This window comes from Brachyhypopomus gauderio, chromosome 8 (assembly GCF_052324685.1).
Source record: "Brachyhypopomus gauderio isolate BG-103 chromosome 8, BGAUD_0.2, whole genome shotgun sequence".
Taxonomy (NCBI): domain Eukaryota; kingdom Metazoa; phylum Chordata; class Actinopteri; order Gymnotiformes; family Hypopomidae; genus Brachyhypopomus; species Brachyhypopomus gauderio.
In genome coordinates this window covers 17,523,479-17,545,319 of record NC_135218.1, presented here as the reverse complement: position 1 = coordinate 17,545,319, position 21,841 = coordinate 17,523,479, and the positions used below count along the sequence as shown (strand labels likewise).

The 21,841-nt window shown below is 40.4% G+C and overlaps 2 protein-coding genes across 7 annotated transcripts in view; both read right to left on the bottom strand.

Moving 5' to 3' along the window:
- Positions 1-5,781: 5,781 nt before the first annotated feature.
- Positions 5,782-12,475, bottom strand: gfi1ab (growth factor independent 1A transcription repressor b). Of its 2 annotated transcripts, none has more exons than XM_077015081.1 (7): positions 12,375-12,475; positions 10,201-10,794; positions 9,738-9,938; positions 9,041-9,444; positions 8,805-8,942; positions 8,528-8,693; positions 5,782-8,204 (listed from the first exon to the last, which is right to left on the bottom strand). In XM_077015081.1, exons 2-7 carry the CDS (start codon positions 10,310-10,312, stop codon positions 8,026-8,028), a joined length of 1,200 nt encoding a protein of 399 aa, XP_076871196.1. In that variant the 5' UTR covers positions 10,313-10,794; positions 12,375-12,475; the 3' UTR covers positions 5,782-8,025. The 2 variants fall into 2 exon arrangements, with proteins under 2 accessions (XP_076871196.1, XP_076871197.1); XM_077015082.1 differs by having other exon boundaries at positions 9,041-9,441.
- Positions 12,476-12,789: 314 nt separating this feature from the next.
- evi5b (ecotropic viral integration site 5b) overlaps positions 12,790-21,841 on the bottom strand; it is a 46,841-nt gene continuing 37,789 nt past the window's right edge. For 4 of the 5 annotated variants that reach the window (XM_077015076.1, XM_077015080.1, XM_077015077.1 and 1 more), the window contains one exon: positions 12,791-15,709. In XM_077015076.1, coding sequence (XP_076871191.1) covers positions 15,437-15,709 — 273 coding nt within the window. In that variant the 3' untranslated portion in view covers positions 12,791-15,436. Of the gene's footprint in view, positions 15,710-21,841 lie in introns of all 5 variants that reach the window. The other variant, XM_077015079.1, reaches the window with a different exon arrangement.

The window sequence follows — 21,841 nt, the reverse complement described above, 5'->3', positions numbered from 1 at the left end:
ATAAAGTTTTAAAAAATCTATAATATTTATACCAATATAAAGTTTAAATAATATGTGCAAAATGTGCATGAAACTTGTACGTTGAAAGTAAAGATGGGAGCGGAGGAAGGGCTCAGGCTGAACAGTGGTGGCACTCTGGGGCCACAGGGAGGAAGCAACCGATCCATATTTACACACCAACACAGCTCCTGCTACGCCCTTCTGTAAATCAGCATTTTGATGGCAATTACTAGTGTTGACTTGTTTGCAATCAATAAGTGCGGAGTGGGAACGTCAACCTCGGTGCATGAGCTGTCATTCGAGCAGAGGCGGCATGTCTGGTTGTGATCAATACACCATCACATGTCACTACTCCCGGTCACAGAGCAGTCCGCCCGATGACAGAGCCCTGTCTCCGTGGGCAACTCCCCACGGCGGAGGAGGCTGGGATGTTACATGCGAATCGCCTGTCAGAGTGATTTTGCCACTCCGCTGGTTCTGTGGTATTTAGAGATGCAGACGTGCTGTGTGGAGAGGCTGCTGTGTTCTTCACAAACTCACACAGGCTTTTAGGCTCCCACTCTGTTCAGCAGTGTGGATGCCCACTCAAACGCTAGAATTTCTGTCCCACCTGTCAGATATACCTCAAAGGCTCAGCGCCAAATGAGTCAGGTGTGAGAGACCTGAGACGTGACTCTGTGTGCAGTACGTAATCTACTGAGTCTACTGTGTTTAAAAAAGTGTCCCAGAATGAAGAAAGGCTGCAGTATTACCTCGATTTTTGCTGGAGTAACAACCAGTTGGCATCAAATGAGCCTACTGTATCAGCCACTAAAATGCCTCTGATATGTCTGTGTCTCACCTGTCTGCTGGCTGGATGCGTGTCTGACTGGACTGCATGGAGGGTGGTTTTGGGGGAACTCGGGGGCTAACGTGAGTCGATCAGGTTCTTCTTGTGATCATAAATGTTTCAGCATGTGCCAACAGGGGAGGTGTGCTAGACTGGAGTCTGAGCACCAGAGCAGAAGGTCTGCGTCTCACGTCTGCGCCTCACGTCTGCAGCCACACCCGTGCTCCTCGCAGGTCACCGCAGCCAGCACAGAGACCACTGGGCCCGTTTTAGTTCTGCTCAATTCCGACTAGAGAGAATAGAGTTACACTTTCCCCTCAGGACAACCCATTCTCACTGTCATCTCAGCACAATGGCAATGTCAGACTCATAATAACTATAAATGAAATACACAGCATATGCCGTTATGGTGACTATGGTATTATACCGGCATTCTGAACCGGAATTTCATTATAGTATGTCTGAACCCAGATCAGTCATGTTTCTTTAATGGAACATAAAATTAATATAAAAGTTCACCCAGGAAAGAAACCTAAAGTATTGCTAGTCGTTTAAACTACTCCTCTGTTTTTCATTGGATATGTGTTTACAGATAGGCTTGTTGTGTTTGAGCGATTCTGTTCATAGCTCACTGCCCTTCAGAGGAGTCAACAAACACAATAAAACATCACAGCTGTAATCCACTCAGCAAAACAGGCTAATCTCCATTGTGCTTCAGATCATGTCCGACAGCAGGGGAAGTGCGTACGTGACCAAATATGGAACTGTGTTTGTGAGACTGACGGGTTATTTTTCTGCCGAGCAGGTGTGTTTTCATGAGAGAGAGAGAAACGGGTGAGTGGGAGTTTAGCAGAAGTGCAGGTGGACCTGACATGAACACCATGCTGTAGGACACCCAGCCCACCCAAACGGCTGTTTGAGGCGTCGGTTAAGCTCCTTCCAAACCTCGAAACATTCATTAAACCAGAACACGATGAACGGAACTTCGCTTGAATGCCTTAGCATGAATTTTTCATCATAACCAAGAAGAAATCTTTTTGTCATTTTTTTCACCTTCACTTCTTCTCTCACATTCTGCCTAACTGCCTCACCATTTCTCTTTGATTCTATCTCTCCTTCCCTCTCAACCTCTCCCTCATATTGTGATATAGACAAACTCTTGACATACTCATGACCTTCCCTCAGAAATCACACCTGATTTGAGAAGACATGATTTAAGACTGAAGGGTGAGAGCATTGCTCAACGCAGGGCTATTCAAGGTCTTCCTGTCTGAACACTGAGAACCCTGTTACCTCATATACATGAAACACAACACAGCTACACCAAATACTGGATTTCAGTGACATGCTGTGAGGATTAGAGGAGTAAATGTAGAAACCAGGACCTAAAACAGTAGAGCTCATAAATACAATGCAGCTGGCTTCACTACAAAATCATGGGGATTTAATTTGTCTTCCGTGAATTTTCTATTTTGTTGTTTAAAAGTGGGTTTAAAACAAGTTGTTGTTCAGTTGTTACCATTGAATTTATTTTTGCCCCTCCGGTGTATCACGGAATTATGCATCCTACCTACAACTGTGAATGGGGATTAAACACAGTCTCCTGAATTTGTAGATTTTCCCTGTAAACATGACATCCAAAATAATTTTATAATAGGTTTTCTGATCTAAAACTTGCATTTGAAGCAGATCTTTTTCAAGTACAAATGAGATTTGGAACAACTAAAGGCTCATTTATCAGAATAATGTGTCTAAAGTTTCGAGAGACCGTTTCGTGGAATCAGTGTCAGACCGATTTCCCTGGTCTTTGCTGTGTGACAGCATCTGAACAGAACATACATATGATATGTAATGCTAAATGAAGCAGGTAAACACGTCTTTAGAGGAGCAGGTTGTCTCATCAGTCTCTGACAGCCTGCTGGGACTCTGTGGGCAGGTAGAGAGCTGCGTGGGGGTCGACAGGCCCCTCGGTGAGGGGGCTAATGGAAAAGCTTTCAGGGTTGTAGGCTGGAAAACTAAACGTCAGCTCACATTTACACCATCTGCCTGCTCTGATGCACCTCAGCTGCGGTGGCGTCTATCGGTGTTGTCCATTCTCTATTCAGGCCCTTCAGAATCTTCTATTTAAACACATACACACACACACACCACCCACAACATTAAACAGGTCTACAAACAACAAGAGTTTTAGAAACAAAGGTGCACGTGGTGTAAGCGTTTTGTTCAGGATGTCCTGCAGCAGACTGGACAAATGTCCCGCACTGCCTAGAGCCTGGTCTTATATGTCATGTCATACTGGGATGGGATATGGAAGCAAAGGTGACCACTATACTTACACATGCTGAGTAAGAGCCAGGCCACTGATCTGATGACAGACTCTGTCTCTCGTCACCATGTTGTTTTCACCTGCATGTCGGGTGTTAATTGGTTCTGTTTGTCTGTTTTGTCTGTTGTACTGATTTTTGAGAGGGAAAAATATGTTCAGTCTTCACAGTTGTAGGGTGGAGAGGGTGGTTTTTCAAGTGTTTTATTATGGAGCAGCAAATAAATGTATTTACTTTGGAGTTCATTTCATCCATGCTCATTACAGTGTAAGTTCGCAGTTCAATTTAAATGCTTTAATAATGCTGGTTCACAGAGTTTGCCATGTAGTGTGTGAGGGTGTTCGTGTTGTCAATACACAACACCATTAAACCTGAACGATGTTCATCTGTTAATCCATGTTAACCAGTGCACAGGGTCGTTCCCACAAACGTTGAGCATATCCCTGTGAACCATGCCACCTTTTTATTCTTTCTCTCATTCTTCTTCCGTTTTTTGTTTCAAATTTCATAAATAATTTGTGGCTCTGCCCTTCTGCCTGATGACAGCTGAACAGTAGTCCTGTGGTCTGTTTTTCAGAGCAGGTAAATAATGAATAAAGCGGCACAATAAAAGCGTGTGGCCTATCAGAGCTCTGCTGGCCTCTGATCACCATGTCCGCCCCTGTCCGCCCCTCTGGTGTATCACGGAATTATGCATCCTACCTACAACTGTGAATGGGGATGAAACACAGTCTCCTGAACCTATTTGTAGATTTTCCCTGTAAACATGACATCCTAAATAACTTCTTTACCTTGCTGTCTGAATTCATCATGACTATGGAGCTATATGGTTCAAAAGCAAGTGATGACATGTCCGAGCACTGTTTAACTCATTTTAGGAGATGACATATAAATGCTTTTTACTACATTAGGCACTTTGAATTTCCCTTTTGTACACCTACAGTCTTCAGTAAGTTTGCCCTGTTATTGTCAGACAGATTTGATTATTTCTGTGCATGATTTGATGATCTGTCTGTCAGTCTGCGGAGGACAGGCTGGTGGTGGCAGCTTGGCTGAGTGATTACTGCTTCTTTGTTCGTGATTAGAACAAAACTTCATACAGCACGTCGTATTGTGCTTGACGGTCACGCTTCTCTACTGTCTGATACTAGAACGCCTCTTTTGTTTCTCCAGCACTGCCTCATCATTATAACCATTATTACTGTCTGTCTGTTCTGCCTGTAGCCCCCCCCCCCCCCCCCCCCCTCACCTTATCACCCACCTCTCTGTCTTTGTTCTTCCACAGATTTGAGCCGTGCTCATCGTCAACCAAATGTTGGAGCCTGCGGGCATTTGAGTTGTATAACACCCAGGTCTATAGTGTTCATGCACAGGTAATTGCTGTAACATGCATTCATTTTTTTTCTCTCTGGGTTGAATGGTGCAACAGGCTAATTGACTATTCTATTGTTGTCTTCTCAGTCCAAAGAGGTTTACGTTTAGTATTAAACCGTTTGAAAATGCTTAGGATTTACACAGGATTTGAAACACATCTTTAGAATTTCCTTTAAATGCCAAGGAACAATAGAAGATACCCTGTTCATTTTCCATGTGTTGCCTATATCAATTATACATTACCTTAAACCACAGAACAACAGGATGATCTGGTTCATGCTGCACAATGTTCTAGAGTTATGAGGCATTATTAATACTTAATAGTAATGCTCTCAACTATGCCTAAATTCAGTTCTCTCTCTCTCTCTCTCTCTCTGTCTGTGTGTGTGTGTGTGTGTGTGTGTGTGTGTGTGTGTGTGTGTGTGCGTGCGTGCGTGTGTGCGTGCGTGCCTGCATGCGTGTGTGTTTGTGTGAATGCCCAGAATGCAGTGCTTTGATTACTCACCCACTGCAATCAATTGGTCTCATTCTAGGACTTTTCTATTCATATTTAATATGCCTGCAGGCAGTGGGGTAACAGTCTTAAAAATCTGACCGGCCTAGCCAGTATAGTGCACTTCTGCCTCTAACTGCACAGAATTTAAGCAGTTGAAGTATGCTACCCACACGCAGACGATCTCTGCCTTGCTTGGGATCACAACATTTTATGCAGTGACCTATAACCTTTGTCTTTATGTAATAGGGACAGTTCTACAGCACTATTGTCTAACAGTCAGCATTAAGAAGTTATTGATATCAATAGTTTGATGTGTTTAGTGATGGAATATTCTTTCTCTTAAGTTTTTTCTCAAATGAAGCTGTGATTCATTTCATAACTCCTCATTAAAATGTTCATTTCATTTTAAAGTGTTTTGAATTCATTTTTAAAGTATTTTAATGTTTTCTAGAAGATGTAAAAATGTAGGACATCTGACATCATTCTAAGAAGATGAGTGATTTTTGTGATTGTACTGTAACTTTGATTGTTACTTTGATTGTTATTATTGAATGTTATTAGATTGTGTTCCAATTTTCTTGCTGTTGCACTAAAAAGGTTAAAAATCAGTGATTTCAGTCAAGATTGGTGTTTGCTGCCCCATTCTGCAGTAACAAAACACGCTTAATCAACAAAAGATTTTTCTTGTAAATGTTTAAAGATTTTTTTTTATTTTTAGAATGAGTGGATATGACAATATATATTGACAATCAGCAGACAAAAACCTTATTCAGATTTCTCCATTACGAATACATAAGTAGAGAAATATAGCTATATCAACATCGCCAAATGAATGTGTATACCGTAACTGGAAACATTAATTGGGAATAATTACATGAATTGGAAATAATTTACTCAGAATAATAAAAAAATGTCCTTACGTAATCTTTTAACTTCCGAAAAACATCTGAGACCTTTAAGAGTTTGAGGTATAAACATAGGAGCGACGACTACTGTCCTACCAACAGTGTGGATGAGGGATGAAGGCTGCATAGGAAGTCTCGTTTCAAAGGTTCTCACTGTTCTATTGTTCACGATCATCTTGAGCTACTGAAATAATTATATAATGAGCCAACGAACTTGACTAATTTGTATTCATTATTTAAATTATTGGATTCACAATAATTTAAATAATCAGTATTTAAATTAGACAGTAATTCAATTTGATGCACTTTAAATATTTTGTTGGTTTTTAGATCAGAAACCATTAGGTCTGGGATCACAGGTTCGATGGCTCTATCGTTGTTAACAAGAATAAAGGGACTTATTGACATAGCCTGATGCTAACCTACACCAGAGATGTAGTTAAAATAAGGAATAATAAGAAAAAGCATTTAATATTAATGTATTGTACTATAATGAGTTCGTTCATGGCATAGTCTACACTCCGAATATCGGCCAAGGTCATAAAATCCCTTTGCGGAGTTATTCACGTTCGGTTATGAGTCAAACACCTAATCTAGTGAGCAACGTTTGAGACAGAGACCATTTAGTTTCAAGAATTTAACTTATACTAAAGGATCGCATCGCCCGGAAATGGAATAGGCCTACACTGGTTTTATGGGCGATGATGAATTCACACGTTAGTGTGATTTTCTTCCTGCTGGAAATGCTGCATTATGCAGATTCCTGACGAGAGCTTGAAATGGCTTTGATTACGCCTGTTCCTAGTGGACTGAAAAGGAGACCTGTGGAATTAGCCTAATAATACTTTCAAAGAAAATTAATTAATTGTTTAATGTTTTTTTTTCAAACCTTAGCTATTGTGTGTTGTTTATTTACCTAACTATGTATCGTTATTCCTGCTTTATTTTATTTACAATTTAGTGTAATACGTCTAATGGTAGTAGCAATAATAATAATAATTCCTTATTTAATTATCATCATGTCATAGGTGGTAGGATTGTCGGTTTTTTTCTACAGCCATGTTTAAGTGGATATGAATTTACACGAAACACCTAATGTGAGAGAGATAAAGTGCTCGTTTCCCAGAATTAACAGAAAAGTGCGGGCCTGTTGGTCTTTAATGATGAACACACATAACTACGCCATCTGTTTACATTTAGACGCAGACCAGTTTTTAGCACTGTGAAAACAAAATCTGTGAATGTGACCTTTCCAAAGATTCCCGTTATTTCCAGTATTGTTTTCCATTTTATCATTTTCTTTTCACATAGGTCTGTAGGTTTGTTTTGCCTCATATGGGATTTCATTAAAAATGAAAATATTAAAAATCAAAGATGTTAGAAATTATATTTTTAAAAAAGCAAATCCAAAATCGTTTATAATGATACTGATTTTAATAATAATTTTTATTCAAACAATGTCTTTACATATAAATAGTGATTATTGATTTTATAAAAGAATTTTAACATGAATACACTTAAATAGCCTTAATAGGCTTGTACTGCAGTTGGTCCATGTTTTCGATAAAAACAGCCATGTGCAAATTTGATTAAATAATTATTGGGGGTAGGCAAGTTAAACGAATGGAAAAAAAATGTCTGACAAGTCGCCAAATCAGTTAAGTTTATATAATACACAAACAACTCTTGTATTTATGAAATCACGCAGTTTTTGTAGTGGTTGTTTTGCCAGCACCTGCTCTGCGGCGTTAAAAACAAAGTGGCATTCTTTTGACGTGCGGTGATTTTCTCCACCTCAGCTGATATTTTGGGTGATAGCAATGTCCTTTCTCGCGGCGGTTATTGTGCCTCTCAGATTATTTTGGTGATAATATTTTGGGTTCAGACACAATCTCTGTATGGGTTTGAGTCCTGAGCTGCCAGACCTGCTAGGTTACTGCTGACTCGTGTACACAAAGTACAGAGCGCGTTCTCAAGATGAAAACCTGGGACACGTCTGGGTGTTCACTGTGTTAGCCTATGTAAGCAAGTGAGAAAGCCAGTGGATTGTCCATCAGTTGTTTCTCTTTTTTTAGATGCAAGAACTAAGGTCTTTTCTCACTTCAGTCCGTGCTGTGTTTCTTTGTGTCTTCTTAAATCAACCTTCCGCTGAAATCCTTTCCCGCACAGGTCGCAGCCGAACGGTTTAAATCCCGTGTGCTTTCTGCTGTGCGTTATCAGATTTGAGCTCTGGCTGAAAGCTTTCCCACACACCTGACACTTGTGAGGTTTCTCTCCTGTGGAATAAAAACCCCTGCGTCAGCTCTGGGTTACTTGCCTCGTAATCATTTTTTTTTTCAAAGAGTTATTCATTAGGCGAAATATTTTAAGTATCCACAAGTTAAACTGCTAGATCAGTTAGGCTCCTCAGCTCTGCTTTGAGGTTGATCTTAAAGGTGTATCACAAAACATCACTGATGCATGAACAAGGACACGAAATGATCACAAAAATAGGTACAGTTCGGTGGATTCGTACCGATTCTGTCTTGATATATGTTCATTACACGCGCGTTTGTCAAAACTTAGCTCTATAAATTGTATATTGAAGACATTAACGTACCTGTGTGGATGAACGTATGTTTCTTCATGTCAGATTTCTGATGGAACCGTTTCCCGCAGTACTGGCACGGGTAGGGTCGTGTGTCGGAATGAATCAAGAGGTGCGTCGACAGAGTGGAAGACCTTTTGAAACTTTTCCCGCATATTTTACAATCAAAACTTCTTTCCTGTGGATCGACAGACAGTAAAACTCACTCAGACGAATGACACCTTTTAGACTGGCGTGTAGGCCTAGGCGCAGTGCACGTTAGGCCACACGAGGAGTTCGGTGGCCTTACCTGGGAATGAACAGATCTATGTTGTTCCAAGCTAACCGCGTGGCCAAATGTTTTCCCACAGATGTCACATCCAAAGGGTCTCGTTCCACTGTGAGATCTTCTCACGTGGACCTCCAGGCCATGCGGCGTAGAGAACACCTGCGATGCGAAAAAAATCACCGTGCTCAACATGCTCTCCCACACGAAGTGGGAACCAAACTGTTTTAAAGTCGCCAAATATTACATAAGTAACTGACCTTGCTGCATTTGATGCACTTGAAGGCGCCGTTTAGGATGAGACGACTACATGATATCCTGGTCGAGTCTGACTTCATCTCGGCTCCGTTTCCGTGAATGTTTCTGTCCACGTAGAGTCTCGGAGCCGTGGTCCGCTCGAACGGGCTTGCGGTCGAATCGTAATTGCCATAAATGCCTGTTCCAGACCCCCTGTCGTCGATAAGGGACGGTTGAACCACTCGTTCACTGTAGTAATTCAGCGTTGTGCTCCGCTCTATATCCAGCGAATGATGCTGGCTGAATCTTTGCTGGACCAGCTGTCTGATTTCAGACCCTGAATAACTGCCCCACGCGTAGGTTCTGAAGGGTCCGGGAAATGGTTGCGTTTCATCAACAGACGGCGAAAAGGATTTGTCAGAGTCTGCTGAGGAGAAAGAAGTACGTTTTAGACTTACAAATGTACATCAGACAAAAGCGGCATACCTGCAGTTTATGGCCTTTTAGTAGTAAACTTTAAACAAACTTTATTTCTGTAGCACTTTTCCAAGACCAGACTAAGTACTCAATAAAACCTTAAGTCACACGGCAGAATGACTTTAGATTTGATCATGCGCATTATCACACATTACTGAGGGTTACCATATGTTATAGACAAGATCGATATATTAAAGCCCCCCAAAAGCAGTGGATGCGTTTCCATGATAACGCACGACCTACCTGGTGATGCGGAGGGCGACGGGGGCCGCCAGCAATCCTCAAAGTCCGAAGAGCGATCACACACGCTTCCCCCACAGCTGAGAGGAGACTTGGAAGAAAACTCGGCCGTGTCTACAAGGTGAGAGTCCGGTGAGAAGGCTCCTGTCGTGTCGATTGTCATGGCATCTGGACAGGACTCCAAATCCTCCGGGATCTTGCTTTCTATAATATGCATACCCAATATTACAGCGGGTGAATGAAAGGCAAACGTATGCTTTGCAAAAGTTATGAATAAAATATTTTAAAAGCTTCTAAAAATTCTATAGACCATTCGCCTATTTGTGAATGCGAGTGCAAAAACTTTACAAATTCTTTTATTAGCCATCAACTTTTAATGTCTCCATTTAATATGAACAAATCTAGAGTATGCTAATTCATATTTACCATATTTACTTAGAACAATCATGGAATTATCCTGGCATACCTTCACACATATGCGTTAAAATATTATCCAGTCTGTTGCAGCCGTCCTCTGAAGTCCGGGGCTGGTGGTAACTGTGCGCTTTTTTGCTCTTTACTAGAAACGACCGAGGCATGTTTTCTGCTCTCTTGATCCCTTGTCCTGTAGGTTATAGAAAACCACTGGTAAGTCAGCAGTATGGTAGTCCGTTTGATGCAGCAACTCTAATTTATCCGTAGAACTATTGAAAGGCCATTGGATGAAGGACACAGCTCCTGTGTGAGAGAGACTGACAGAGTTCGAGCATGCGCATTGCCACTCGCCGTCTGCCAGGTGTTGCAAAGACAGGTGCTTTAAAGAGACTACCCGCAGTGTTCCTGCTTCGGGACTGCGATTGGTCCGGCCCTTCAAATGAACGCGAGCAGACAGTTCCTCAGGGAATTGGGACCAAGGCAATCAGGATAAGTGACACACTGCTTTATCAATGTGCTACTTGATATCTAGCAGCAGGAGGAGAGGAAATGCGGAGACGAGCAGTCAGGCACGAGGCGAAGGCTGTAGCATCATAATACTGTTTCAACATCAGACATTTTCTGCAGTGTTCGATTTCATGATAATCTAGAAAGAATAGAAAGTATATATTACATAAAGTATAAATGATATGGCCCAAATACACTTTGGACAGTTTCCCTTTTAGGTTTCATGTTTTACAAGTCGAAATGTTTAGAGGCAATGCACATACATTTTAATATTTCCAGTAGCTGAGATAGGTTATATTATAGACATAACGAAGTTACATATTACATCTTACATATTTAAATCAAACAAGTTAAGCGAGAGATGAACTTAAATAACACATAGTGATTTGAATTTGAAAACGACCAATATGAAATAAAACCCCGCACGAGTGTGGTCTCTAGTTTCACGCCTGGTTCACGTATTCACTGCAGAAACAGAGCTGCCTTGTTCTCCTCGTGTACAGAGGGGACGCCGGTGATCTGTCGTGGCCCCATGATACCCGGTACAACAGGGCAACGTATTCAGCTCCTGCGGCAGACGGACTTTGGGTACCAGTTGATAAGGCACCCTCTCACCTACCTTCGCCTCCTGCCACCCCTCACCTCTTACTACTACAGTCTGCGCTTTAGTGTTGGCTAAGACAAATTAGAATGAATCAGCATGTGAACTGATAATCTTAGACTTAACTGGAAACTCATATCTGCAGAAGGATAGTTCATGGATTTTAATCATCCATCCGCAAGGCCGCAGGAAATCAAAGCTCAATGTGCCTTCTGTTGATTAGACCAACACACCCCCTGTCATCCGGCCTTAGATAGTGCACGATAAAACAAACCTAACCGTTTTGACAAAACATTCGCCTATGTTTATTTATTCAAAATAAAAACGAGTTTGTTGTTGACCTCGTTTGAGTGCATTTGCATAATTTACGTGCTTATTGTTTTCTTTCTTTTTGTTGTATTTCTAAATCTCGTTCTCATAATGCAAAATAACGTTGGCAGACGGATTGAACCGCACCTAAACGGACAGGTTGAAAGCAAACACTTATTGGTACCCAGGAGAATTGAAAAAAATGGACAGAAGAAAAACATCCTTGTGATTAGATGTGAGAGAATTAATGTCTCTTGTGAAGAAAAACTCAAAATGTTGATTATCAGAGAACGATAGCAGAGCATATGCATTCGTGGCTTGGCTGTGTATCGTTGTAGTAGCCAAAAACATTAAAACATTCCTTCACCAAGTCAAGAGCTTCATTTGACCGAGAATTAGCCTCGATTATGGGGACCACGTGCGTGCAGCATCCTTTGCGCAAAAAGGCTGGCAACAGCGTATATTACACAAACCGTTTCTTAGTACAGATTAATTTTAATTGTTTGTGGTTTGTGTTTAGACGTATCTAATGTCGTATATTACGAATGATCATATGGTATCAGCTACACCGCGTTAAATTAGTTTTAATCTATCCTAATTTTGTCGATTACAAGAAAATCTATTGGTTAGTAACATAAAATGTATAGTATCCGAATTTAATCACAAAGATCGAGCTAAATTGAAACGCGCGCTTTTCAAGTCGTGATTTGCTGATTTCGAAGCTTTGATTGAAATTTAGATGTTACAATCCACTCTTTCAAAAATTGTTTCGCTTATTAAGTTTCAAAATTATAAGCATTATCGCTTACCTTTTCCCCTTAGCCTTGCCTATTTTGATATAATCGTTTCGTTTAGTCTGGCTGTCAACTCTATGCTATAACCATGATGAGCGCTTTTAACCCAAGCTATGAAAACAACTTCCTGAAAACGTTATTTGTAACACGCCTCATTAGCAAAGCTGAGGTTATTGTGGCCCGGCACGCTGAAATTATAACTACAAAAACCAGCATACTTCAGCTGTTCAGAATCAACGGTACACGACATTAACCGTTATATAAATAAGCATACATTGACTCAAAGTAGATTTGCTTTTCAACTTTATAAAAGTTTCAAATGTATTTGCACGCAAAATTAGTTTAGGGTAGTTAGTTGCCGTTCTATCGCAAGAACACAAGAGACAATTTTATCAAACGCCGATTTTATTGTCAGTAAATAATACTTGCCCGTTAATTTTATATTGGTAACTTACACTTACCACCGACATTCCATATCGTTCCAGCAGTACTTTGAGCCCTTCAGTGTTTTTAATTGTACTACAAGACTATGTCAGGTATTTGAATATTTGCTAATTGCGCATTCAGAACCATTTCAGAGATCTGAATAATTTCATGGATCTAATCATTAGTAGATGCGCTGGCTATATGGGGAGTGATAGAAATAACCAAAGCAGACGTTTAGTTCTGCAGTAAATGTGATGATTTGGAGCATGGGAGACACTGGCGCGGTTTATTACACTGAAATCGCAGAGCATAGATTACATTGTAATCAACATTACTGCGGTATTTTCAGAAACCGTTAACTCCCTGGATGTCACAGTCATACAATGGTTCCTACGTTTGTCGCCGAACAACTTACTGTTTTAATTGAGAATATCAAACTTGACTATAATGACAGTGCATTCAGACATAGCAGATTAAATCAGATTAACCATTTCCAGCATATTCGGATTGGGGGCAGGGCGGGATCCAAAAGTATGTGAAGCTTTTTCTTTTAGACAGGTGGAATTTGGTGCATTTACTTGCAGTTTTCGTTCTTAGTCTTCCATGCAGGCTTTTCTTCATCCATGCTTGGCACCAGACTGACTGAAGAGATGTTACTCAAAGTGAAATAAGTTATAATCTGGTTTAAAGAAGTCTGATATACAGCATGCTGAAATGTGCTGTTTATTACACCACTATAAAGAAAAGGACTGGTGTAGACAGATGTCATACACAGGAAACACGACTTGCAGAGCCTCCAAACTTACTATTAAAAGCACTAGAAAGTCCCAAGAGCAGAAAGACCTGGTTGCTTCTGAAAGGTGGAAAAAGGGGCAGACATCAGGAGCAACGTATTTTGGATGCACGAGGGAGAGATGAACCTATGCGAGAGCAAAAACAGAAACAGCACTTCATTTCTGAAACCGTGCAGATGTCAAGTGTTAAAACTCGGGCAGCTGGTAGCTGCAACTGGAAATTACTCAGCTTTTTTTTACTGGTGAGATGACTGCTAATGGTAGAGCCAGGCAAACTCACATTCTAACATCAACATAAAAAGGGAATTCTCAAGGCCAAAAGGCTAAAAGGTCTCTGGATAGTGCCTCATTATCAAGCTGCACACTGACCCTAAACACATATATTGACCGGCAATAAACATATACGTAAACGTTTCAGAGGTTCCATTCATTTGAGGATTTCATTAAATGTAAACAGTACACAACCAAAAAGTAAATGGAGAATCTTTTTTACTCCTCTAACTTGTAATTGAGCTCATATGTACAAAGTATGACAATTTGTACATGGTTCCTTTGCTATAGGAAAATGCTGCCAGTATACTCTTTAACCACCATACTCACTGCCATTTCAAATCTCACGTGCTAGAGAACAGAGCCAAAACAACAACATAAGTGTCCAAATACTTTTGGAGCCTCTGCATGTTATGTGCAAATATGCAACAAATGTGCTGAACATAATTGCTGTGCAAATCAACAAACACTCATTATAATATCACACCCTCTTAATTGGTTTGTATTTGCATTGTTATTTGAGTTGGGGATTGGGAGGGGGGGGAGGGGCAGGTAAAACAGAAAAGTATATAATCAGTGACCTAGTCTAACATTTCTAAAATCTGCAACATGCTCTTTTCAAACATGCTTGAAGACACAGTGATCCTTAACAACGTCCCGGGCAACAGATATGTTAAGATCCACATGTGACATGAGGATCAGGTTACAGTACAGAGGACGCAGGATTAACGCCGTGTTGCACCCGAAGCTCTCCCAAAAATGGCCATCCAGTCCCTTTAACTCAATTACACACTGTACACTGAGGATCTGAAATCCATTACATACATACTTTCAAGTCATAATGAAGATGCAAAACCAAAGGAAAAAAAATTTTTTCAAAAACATGTACATATATACACAAAACGGGGAGCCTCAACACGGCACTTTTACGCAACATCAAAGGTGAACATATGTACTCCATGCCATGAGCAACAAAGGGTTATTACTTTTGGTTGATATGACACTGAGCAATGTTTCTTTGTTCTGTACAACGTTCACCTAAAGGATAGTGTTTCAAAATCTTCAGTACATTTCTCTCAGAGTGACCATGGGCTTTCGATGGTTTTGTTAAAAAAAAAAAAAAAAAAAAAAACAATAATAATAAAAAAAAAAACAAAACAAATCTTAAAGAATAAAAACTAGTAGAATTCTCATTAGGCATAAAATGTTATATCATATAAGCCGGTTCTTCCCTGGTAGAGTAAAGCACAGGGTTATGGAACCAAACACCCTCAGACATTGAGGGGTTGAGTTCAAGTCCTGCGTGGTCTTAGAGTCTGTATAAGCCTGATAATCCACTCCAACACCTACTGGAATCCTACACAAAGTAGTAGTAAGAACATCTGACTAATTTTGGCAAAAACAAAATAGGTAAGGCAGATGTGAAGAAAAAAATCCCAGTTCATGGTTTGTGAAGATGATATAGATGTTGTAGTGAAGAGCTGTGTACATGTAGATGGCAGTTGAACCTGGATGAAAATATGAGCTCACAGGCGTAATTCCTCCTCCCAGGCTACAGGCGGCAGTCTGTTGCATTAGTGTTTGTAGTCACACAGTGGTGGTCTTATGGCTGCTGTTTAGGGGAACTGTGAGCCTCAGTTCCTCCCCATCCTCGTCCCCCTCGCTGTCCGAGTCAACCAGCTGGGGGTGGAGAGTGATGCGGCCACCACCTCGACAAGCGGTCAGGTGTGACGTTAGCTTCATGTTGTCTTCATCCGAAGACTGGTATGATTCGTCATCACCTCTGTAGTGATTGACGATATGGATCCCGTCAAAACTGGTCTGGCCGGGTAAGCCCCTCTGACCTTTTAAACAGCGAATCTGTGAACAAAGACCAGGGATGTTATTAAAAATTCTATATCGCATCTATATCAGACAGTGGATGACGGACCCATGGCAACTTAAAGGTTTTCGGGACAAAAACAAATTTAAACAGCGAGTTAATTTTTTATCTGTGAGGATGAAAAGAAACAAATTAAGCATGCACACCTCTGCATCACAATAACTAATAATGATTTCGAACATGCACAAGAACACAACCTAAAGTTCAGTAGGTAAAGGCCAAAGCCTCCCTCTAAAGATGCTTCACATGGTATTCTGTACAACACTTTTATCAGAGCAAATACTGTGTTAGTACTAAAGTTATTTAGGTTTCATGCACAGTGATAAATGTATCAGCACTGCAAACTTGAACACTAGTTTCTAGTTAAGATAAAATGTATTTTACTGGCATGGTTATATAAGCTGCTAATGCACTACAAAGGCAATTGGCATTACAGTAACACTATATTTTACTAGGTATGTTTAAAAAAGTCACATGGACAGAGTGGTTCAGAACTGATCTAGAATTCTTCTGGATTTAAAAAAGATTTCATTTACTATTTTTGATGGTGATTATTTGTCCTTAAGCAATGTATCAACAATAATTTAAAGAGTAATCTAATTATCCTCAGATGTAGAAGAAAATTACTACTAGTATGCAGTGATGCCGGTAACGCGTTACTTAGTAACGCGTTACTGTAGTCGGACTACTTTTTTCAGTAACGAGTAGTCTAACGCAACTACTATTTAAAAACTAGTAGTCAGATTAAAGTTACTTATCTAAAACATCGTGCGTTACTATTTCTGCATTTCGGGGGAACGTAGGTTATATTTATTCATTCTTATTTTTTGGCTACACGTTTCTTACGCGGTTACGTCATCTCTGCTCTGCTGCGCCAAAGTCAGATGTGAACAATATGGAAGTTGAGGTTCGCCTTTAGCAGCTGGAAATACAGGCATTATTTTGATTTTATTTCGGCTAAGGAAGACAACATTAAGGTCCGTTGTACACTCTGTGCTGGCAACAGAGTGCTGTCTACTTTCAAAAACACAACGTCAAACCTGAAAAAAAAACCGGGGCTTGGCGGCGAACGTAAATTGTTACCGGGCGGGGTGTAACATGGACTAAATTCAGTGTTATATCGCGATCGATCGATCGCCGGTGGTTGGCGCCAGATCGAACTAGTAACTCATTGAATCATAGATGTGGATCAGAGGTAAATAAACTAGATTTATTTTTTTTCGGCGTGAGATATCGGAAGTGTGGCGTGTAAGCGTGTGAAGACAGTCAAATGCGTGTGTCTCAATGCGTGAGAGTTGGCAACCCTGTAAGTGGGCGGAGTTGAACAGAAAGACTGTCTTATTTATTTATTTAAAAAACATGTAAGCCTATTTCAAGAAAAAGTTTACAAATGCCAGTGTCATTTTTGATGTTCCGGTTAAAATACATGTCAATAAAGTGAGTATTGGCAGAACTGGTAGTCATTTTCATGTTATAGGGGCCGGGGATCAGCCTCTGCTGAAAGTAACTAAAAGTAATCTAACTTAGTTACTTTTAAAAGCAAGTAGTCAGTAACTTAACTGAGTTACTTTTTAAAGAAGTAGTCAGTAGTCAGTAGTCGGATTACTGTTTCAAAGTAACTATGGCAACACTGCTAGTATGTTAGCATATGTTGGTCCCCAAAATTCACTGCTAATATTTAGCATATTATTTCTAAAAAGGTTGATTGGCATATGTTGGGAGTAACAGAATTATGGAATATGATAAAAAAAAAAAGACTCATAAGTTAATGAGATGTGTTAAAGACTTGGGATGCTCATAGATTAGAGAGAGAATATGGGACTAATACCATGCTGAATTCAGTGAAGACAGTAATTGTAAAATAAATCAAATAAGCATACAACATTCGTACATAAGTGAGCTCACAGATTTGTCTGGAGTGTAGCAGATATGAGCTCTCCATAATGAGATAATTTAAAGGTCCCCATCATAGAAAATTGAATTTCCCTTGCTTTACTAAACTTAAGTAAAGCCCCAAACCCTCTGCCCCCCTCCCTCCGACAGATCATAAATGGAATCTAAGCTGCAAAATCAAGCTTTGAAATCACAGACTTTCAAACGGCCCAAGAACAGATTCATTTGCATACCTCTACTGATTCAGTCTACCACAGATTTAGTTCCACTTATACTGCAGTTCAAGGAAAAAATATTAAATGATAAAATAATGCATGATATGGGTCCTTTTATGGGTCCTTGCAATTTATAGATCATGTAATGCAAAAAGGGGCTTTGATAAGTGCCGTCATCATGGAAAACTATATACTCGTACGTTAGTGGTTCCTCTAGAAAGTGTGCAGTGTCACAGCTTCTTCAACATGGAGAAGACACACACATACATTCATACATACATTCATATATGCGCAAGGGCGCGTGCGCACACACACACACACACACACACACACACATATATATATATATATAAAAGCCTGTCTTGTGCTCAGAAGGATGTGGTTTCATTCTGAAGGGTTTTTTTTCTCACCTTTAAACTCAGCAGATAAACTCTAGCTGGGGAGATTTAAAATAGCCCTGTAACTGTTTTCAAGCTTTTGCACAGCGTTCAAGTTAAATTACTACAATTTAATGGATATTCAACTCATGCACACTATGAAAAAATACAACAAAATACAGGTGATGAGACTAGGGCAAATGGGAATGTGTTTTTTTTTGTGGGGAGTAAGCAGCTTAAAAACACACACACTTACCTGGAACACACTGTTTTCACCAAGACAGACATGTGGGAAGAAAGGTATTCATAGGTTTTTCAAAGCAACCGCAACACACAAGCACCTCGTGTGTGACCTCAGATGTTTAATAAACAGTTAATTTTATCATATTCATTAAAAAGTCTTAGTGGCTAATCAGCAACTTCATGAATAAGATGTTTCTTCGTACAAAGTGAAGTTTGTGCTAAGGTGATATTTTAAAAACATATTTTCTGAGGGCGACAGAGAGGGGAAAGAGAATGAGAGAAGAGACAGAAAGAAGCCGAATGAACCGGAAACCAGCAGCACAACACTGGAGGCCTGTGTGTTGAGATTAGTAGGGTATGGTTTCACTCTGCAAATATGGTTGATAGGAAACCTCTTGCTGTTTAGCAATTACGTGATTTAAATAGCAACCAGCCACACGATCAGAAACCTTTTAACCCACTTCACAACTGAGACAGCAGTCATTCTCTTATTCTCTGGATTGCAGTTAAATATGCTAACAAACTGAACTTTTACATCAACAGTTTCCAAATATTGCATGCAGCTAATTGCATTTCTGATCAACACATTTCAATCACATTCATATAATAGCATAAATAAGAAATATTTCCAAGGTAGACCTGCCCACCACCTAAGGGTTCTAGTGTAGATCTGTCCACTACTTAAGGGTTCTAGCATAGACCTGCCCACAACCCAAGGGTTCAAATCAAATCAAATCAAATTTTATTTGTAAATTTTTACAACAGTTGTTGTCACAAAGCAGCTTTACAAGTGCCGAGTCCTAGCCCCCAGTGAGCAAGCCAAAGGCGACAGTGGCAAGGAAAAACTCCCTAGTTCCCTAGTCCCTAGGGTTCTATTGTAGACCTGCCCACCACCTAAGGGTTCTAGCGTAGACCTGTCCACCACCTAAGGTTTCCAGCGTAGACCTGTCCACCACCTAAGGGTTCTAGCATAGACCTGTCCACCACCTAAGGGTTCTAGCTTAGACTTGTCCACTACCTAAGGTCTCTAGCGTAGACCTGTCCACCACCTAAGGGCTCTAGCGTAGACCTGTCCACCACCTAAGGGCTCTAGCGTAGCAATAAAGCCCCTTTTGCCACCTCTGCCACATCCCACAGATATTCCATCGGACTGAGATACGCAGCAAGCTGCAATGCACTGCGTGTTCTCACACCCATCACAGCCAGCATGAACTTTACCAATGTGTGCTCTTCATCAACACTGAACAAAACAGCTTTAGCATCCGATAGGCTTCAATGAGCCTTAGTTGGTTGTTCACCAATTGTCCTTGCTCGGTCCACCCCACACAAGCTTGTGTATTGGAAGTGATCTGATCCAAACATCTAACCACCACTATTTGGCCCATGTCAGATCCTTATGCTTGTCCTGCTTCCAACATCTTCAAGAACTTCATTAAGAACTTGTGTGACAGGTGCCATTGTAACCAGTGACAATACACCTTTCAGGGTTTTTTTTTAGGCTAATTTAAATCAAACCAAATCACCTCATTCAGCACATGTATGGTTGAGTTGAAAGGGATGAAACATCTCCAACACATTTCGTAAATTGTTCTTCACTCTCGATTAACAAACATTTAAATGAGCCTCGTTGGCCAAGAGTCAAAGGGCCCAGTCTCACAGAAACCTACCGATTCTGTGATTGGATTGGACGCGGAGAGGAAGCAGCGGTGGGCTGAGGTGAAGCTGCCTCACTGCACTCTGGTGATAGGGAGTCAGGAGGAACCACGTGAATGATTTAGTGTAGTGCAGTTTAACCACAAGCCACCAACCTTTTGTTTTTCAAGAAGAGGGGGGAAAAAATCTCACAATATCCTAACTCCAAAATAAATCAATGAAGCAGTTTCTGTTTTCTGTTCTCAGTCAAGTTCTCTCATACTCAAGACAGTTTTCTATTGTTCATTTATGTGTATTTATTAGTTTCAGTTGGTTAAACCCAAGGAAAAATTCAAAGTCTTACAAACATATTTTTGATAGTCATATTTGATGGTCAAGAAAGACAAATGATGCTAGTTTACTGACTCTTCATAATTTTACCAGTAGAGTGTGGTAAAAGGAGAATGAATTATAATTATGATTATGGGGTCACAGAAGGGTCAACATATGAACCCTCATTTTGAACATTCATGTTCCTTTTTAGGTCATGTTTCAAAGATTTATTGCTCACATTTACAGACTATACACAGTCTACAAACTTGTAATCAGGTTACTATCATTATTAATCTGAACAATATAATTTTTTAAACCACAATCAACTCTGTATCAGACAAGTTGTAGTGGAGAATTCCCAAATGTGGGTCATCAGGCCAAGGGTTTAGCACCCGTGTTTCTAAGCACTCACTGTTGTAATAATCAGCCATGCAATACTGCACATTTACTGTGCATTTACAGTCCGCTTGAATGTTTGCATGATCCTGCTAATAGGCTATTACAGTAGTCACTGTGTACCAGCTGTCTCACCACAACGGTTTACAACTTTACTTGCTTATGCACGCACGCACGCACACACACACACACACACACACACACACAAACACACAAACACACAAACACACAAACACACACACAAAAGAAAGAAAATTGTGCAAGCTGCTTTCAAATGAGCAGCATCCTTCTAAGCATGGCAAGGCCCAGATTCATAATCCCATGATTGAACAGGAGAAGTTATATTCATGCTGTGTGTAAGAGAATCCTTTCAAAGATGAGCAACATTACTGAAGTGATGGAGAACATGCAGGAGTTGTAACTACATCACCTCCACATCACTTTGATTTTGTCAAACTACACTATGAGCCCACTATAAATGCCGAGCCCAACAGACCAAGCGTTGGGTTTTGGTCAATCATTGAGACATCTCCAGTTCCAATACCAGCGATATCACAAAGTTCCAGAGAGCTCCTACATGTCCATGCCTGCAGCAGTTACTCGTCCCCTAAGCTCTCCTATAATGTTGCACCTTTCGGTCTGAAAAGATGCAGTGGTTGAAATAATGCAATTTGAAGGAAGCGCATGTTACATGCAATCGTCCCAGGTGGCCAGCTGTCGTGTGATAGGGAGACCCAGTTAATAGGTAACGATATGCAACAATTAAAATTAAGATGAAACAATGGATAAAAAATGTAATATATCGAGTTCTCAAAATCACTTCAGCATTATCGTTTCTTTCTGCTATGTTTAGATCAGGCGTGCGTGTCTCTGATTTTGATCCTGCAGATTAAATGCCCAGCAGAGTTTAGATTTAGGCATTTACATTTAGGTGCTACCTACAACCTTGATAAACTAGATCAGTTGTGCAAAACTATGATCTGATGGATGTTGGATCATCTACACACTCAAACACAGCAAT

What these genes read in the sequence shown, in the direction of transcription:
- gfi1ab (XM_077015081.1), bottom strand. Translation starts at nt 10,312, where the DNA reads ATGCCTCGGTCGTTTCTAGTAAAGAGCAAAAAAGCGCACAGTTACCAC. An exon ending in TTTAACGCATATGTGTGAAG is followed by an intron (nt 9,939 to 10,200) that starts GTATGCCAGGAT and finishes TGCATATTATAG; the next exon opens with AAAGCAAGATCCCGGAGGAT. An exon ending in AGTGCATCAAATGCAGCAAG is followed by an intron (nt 8,943 to 9,040) that starts GTCAGTTACTTA and finishes TTCGCATCGCAG; the next exon opens with GTGTTCTCTACGCCGCATGG.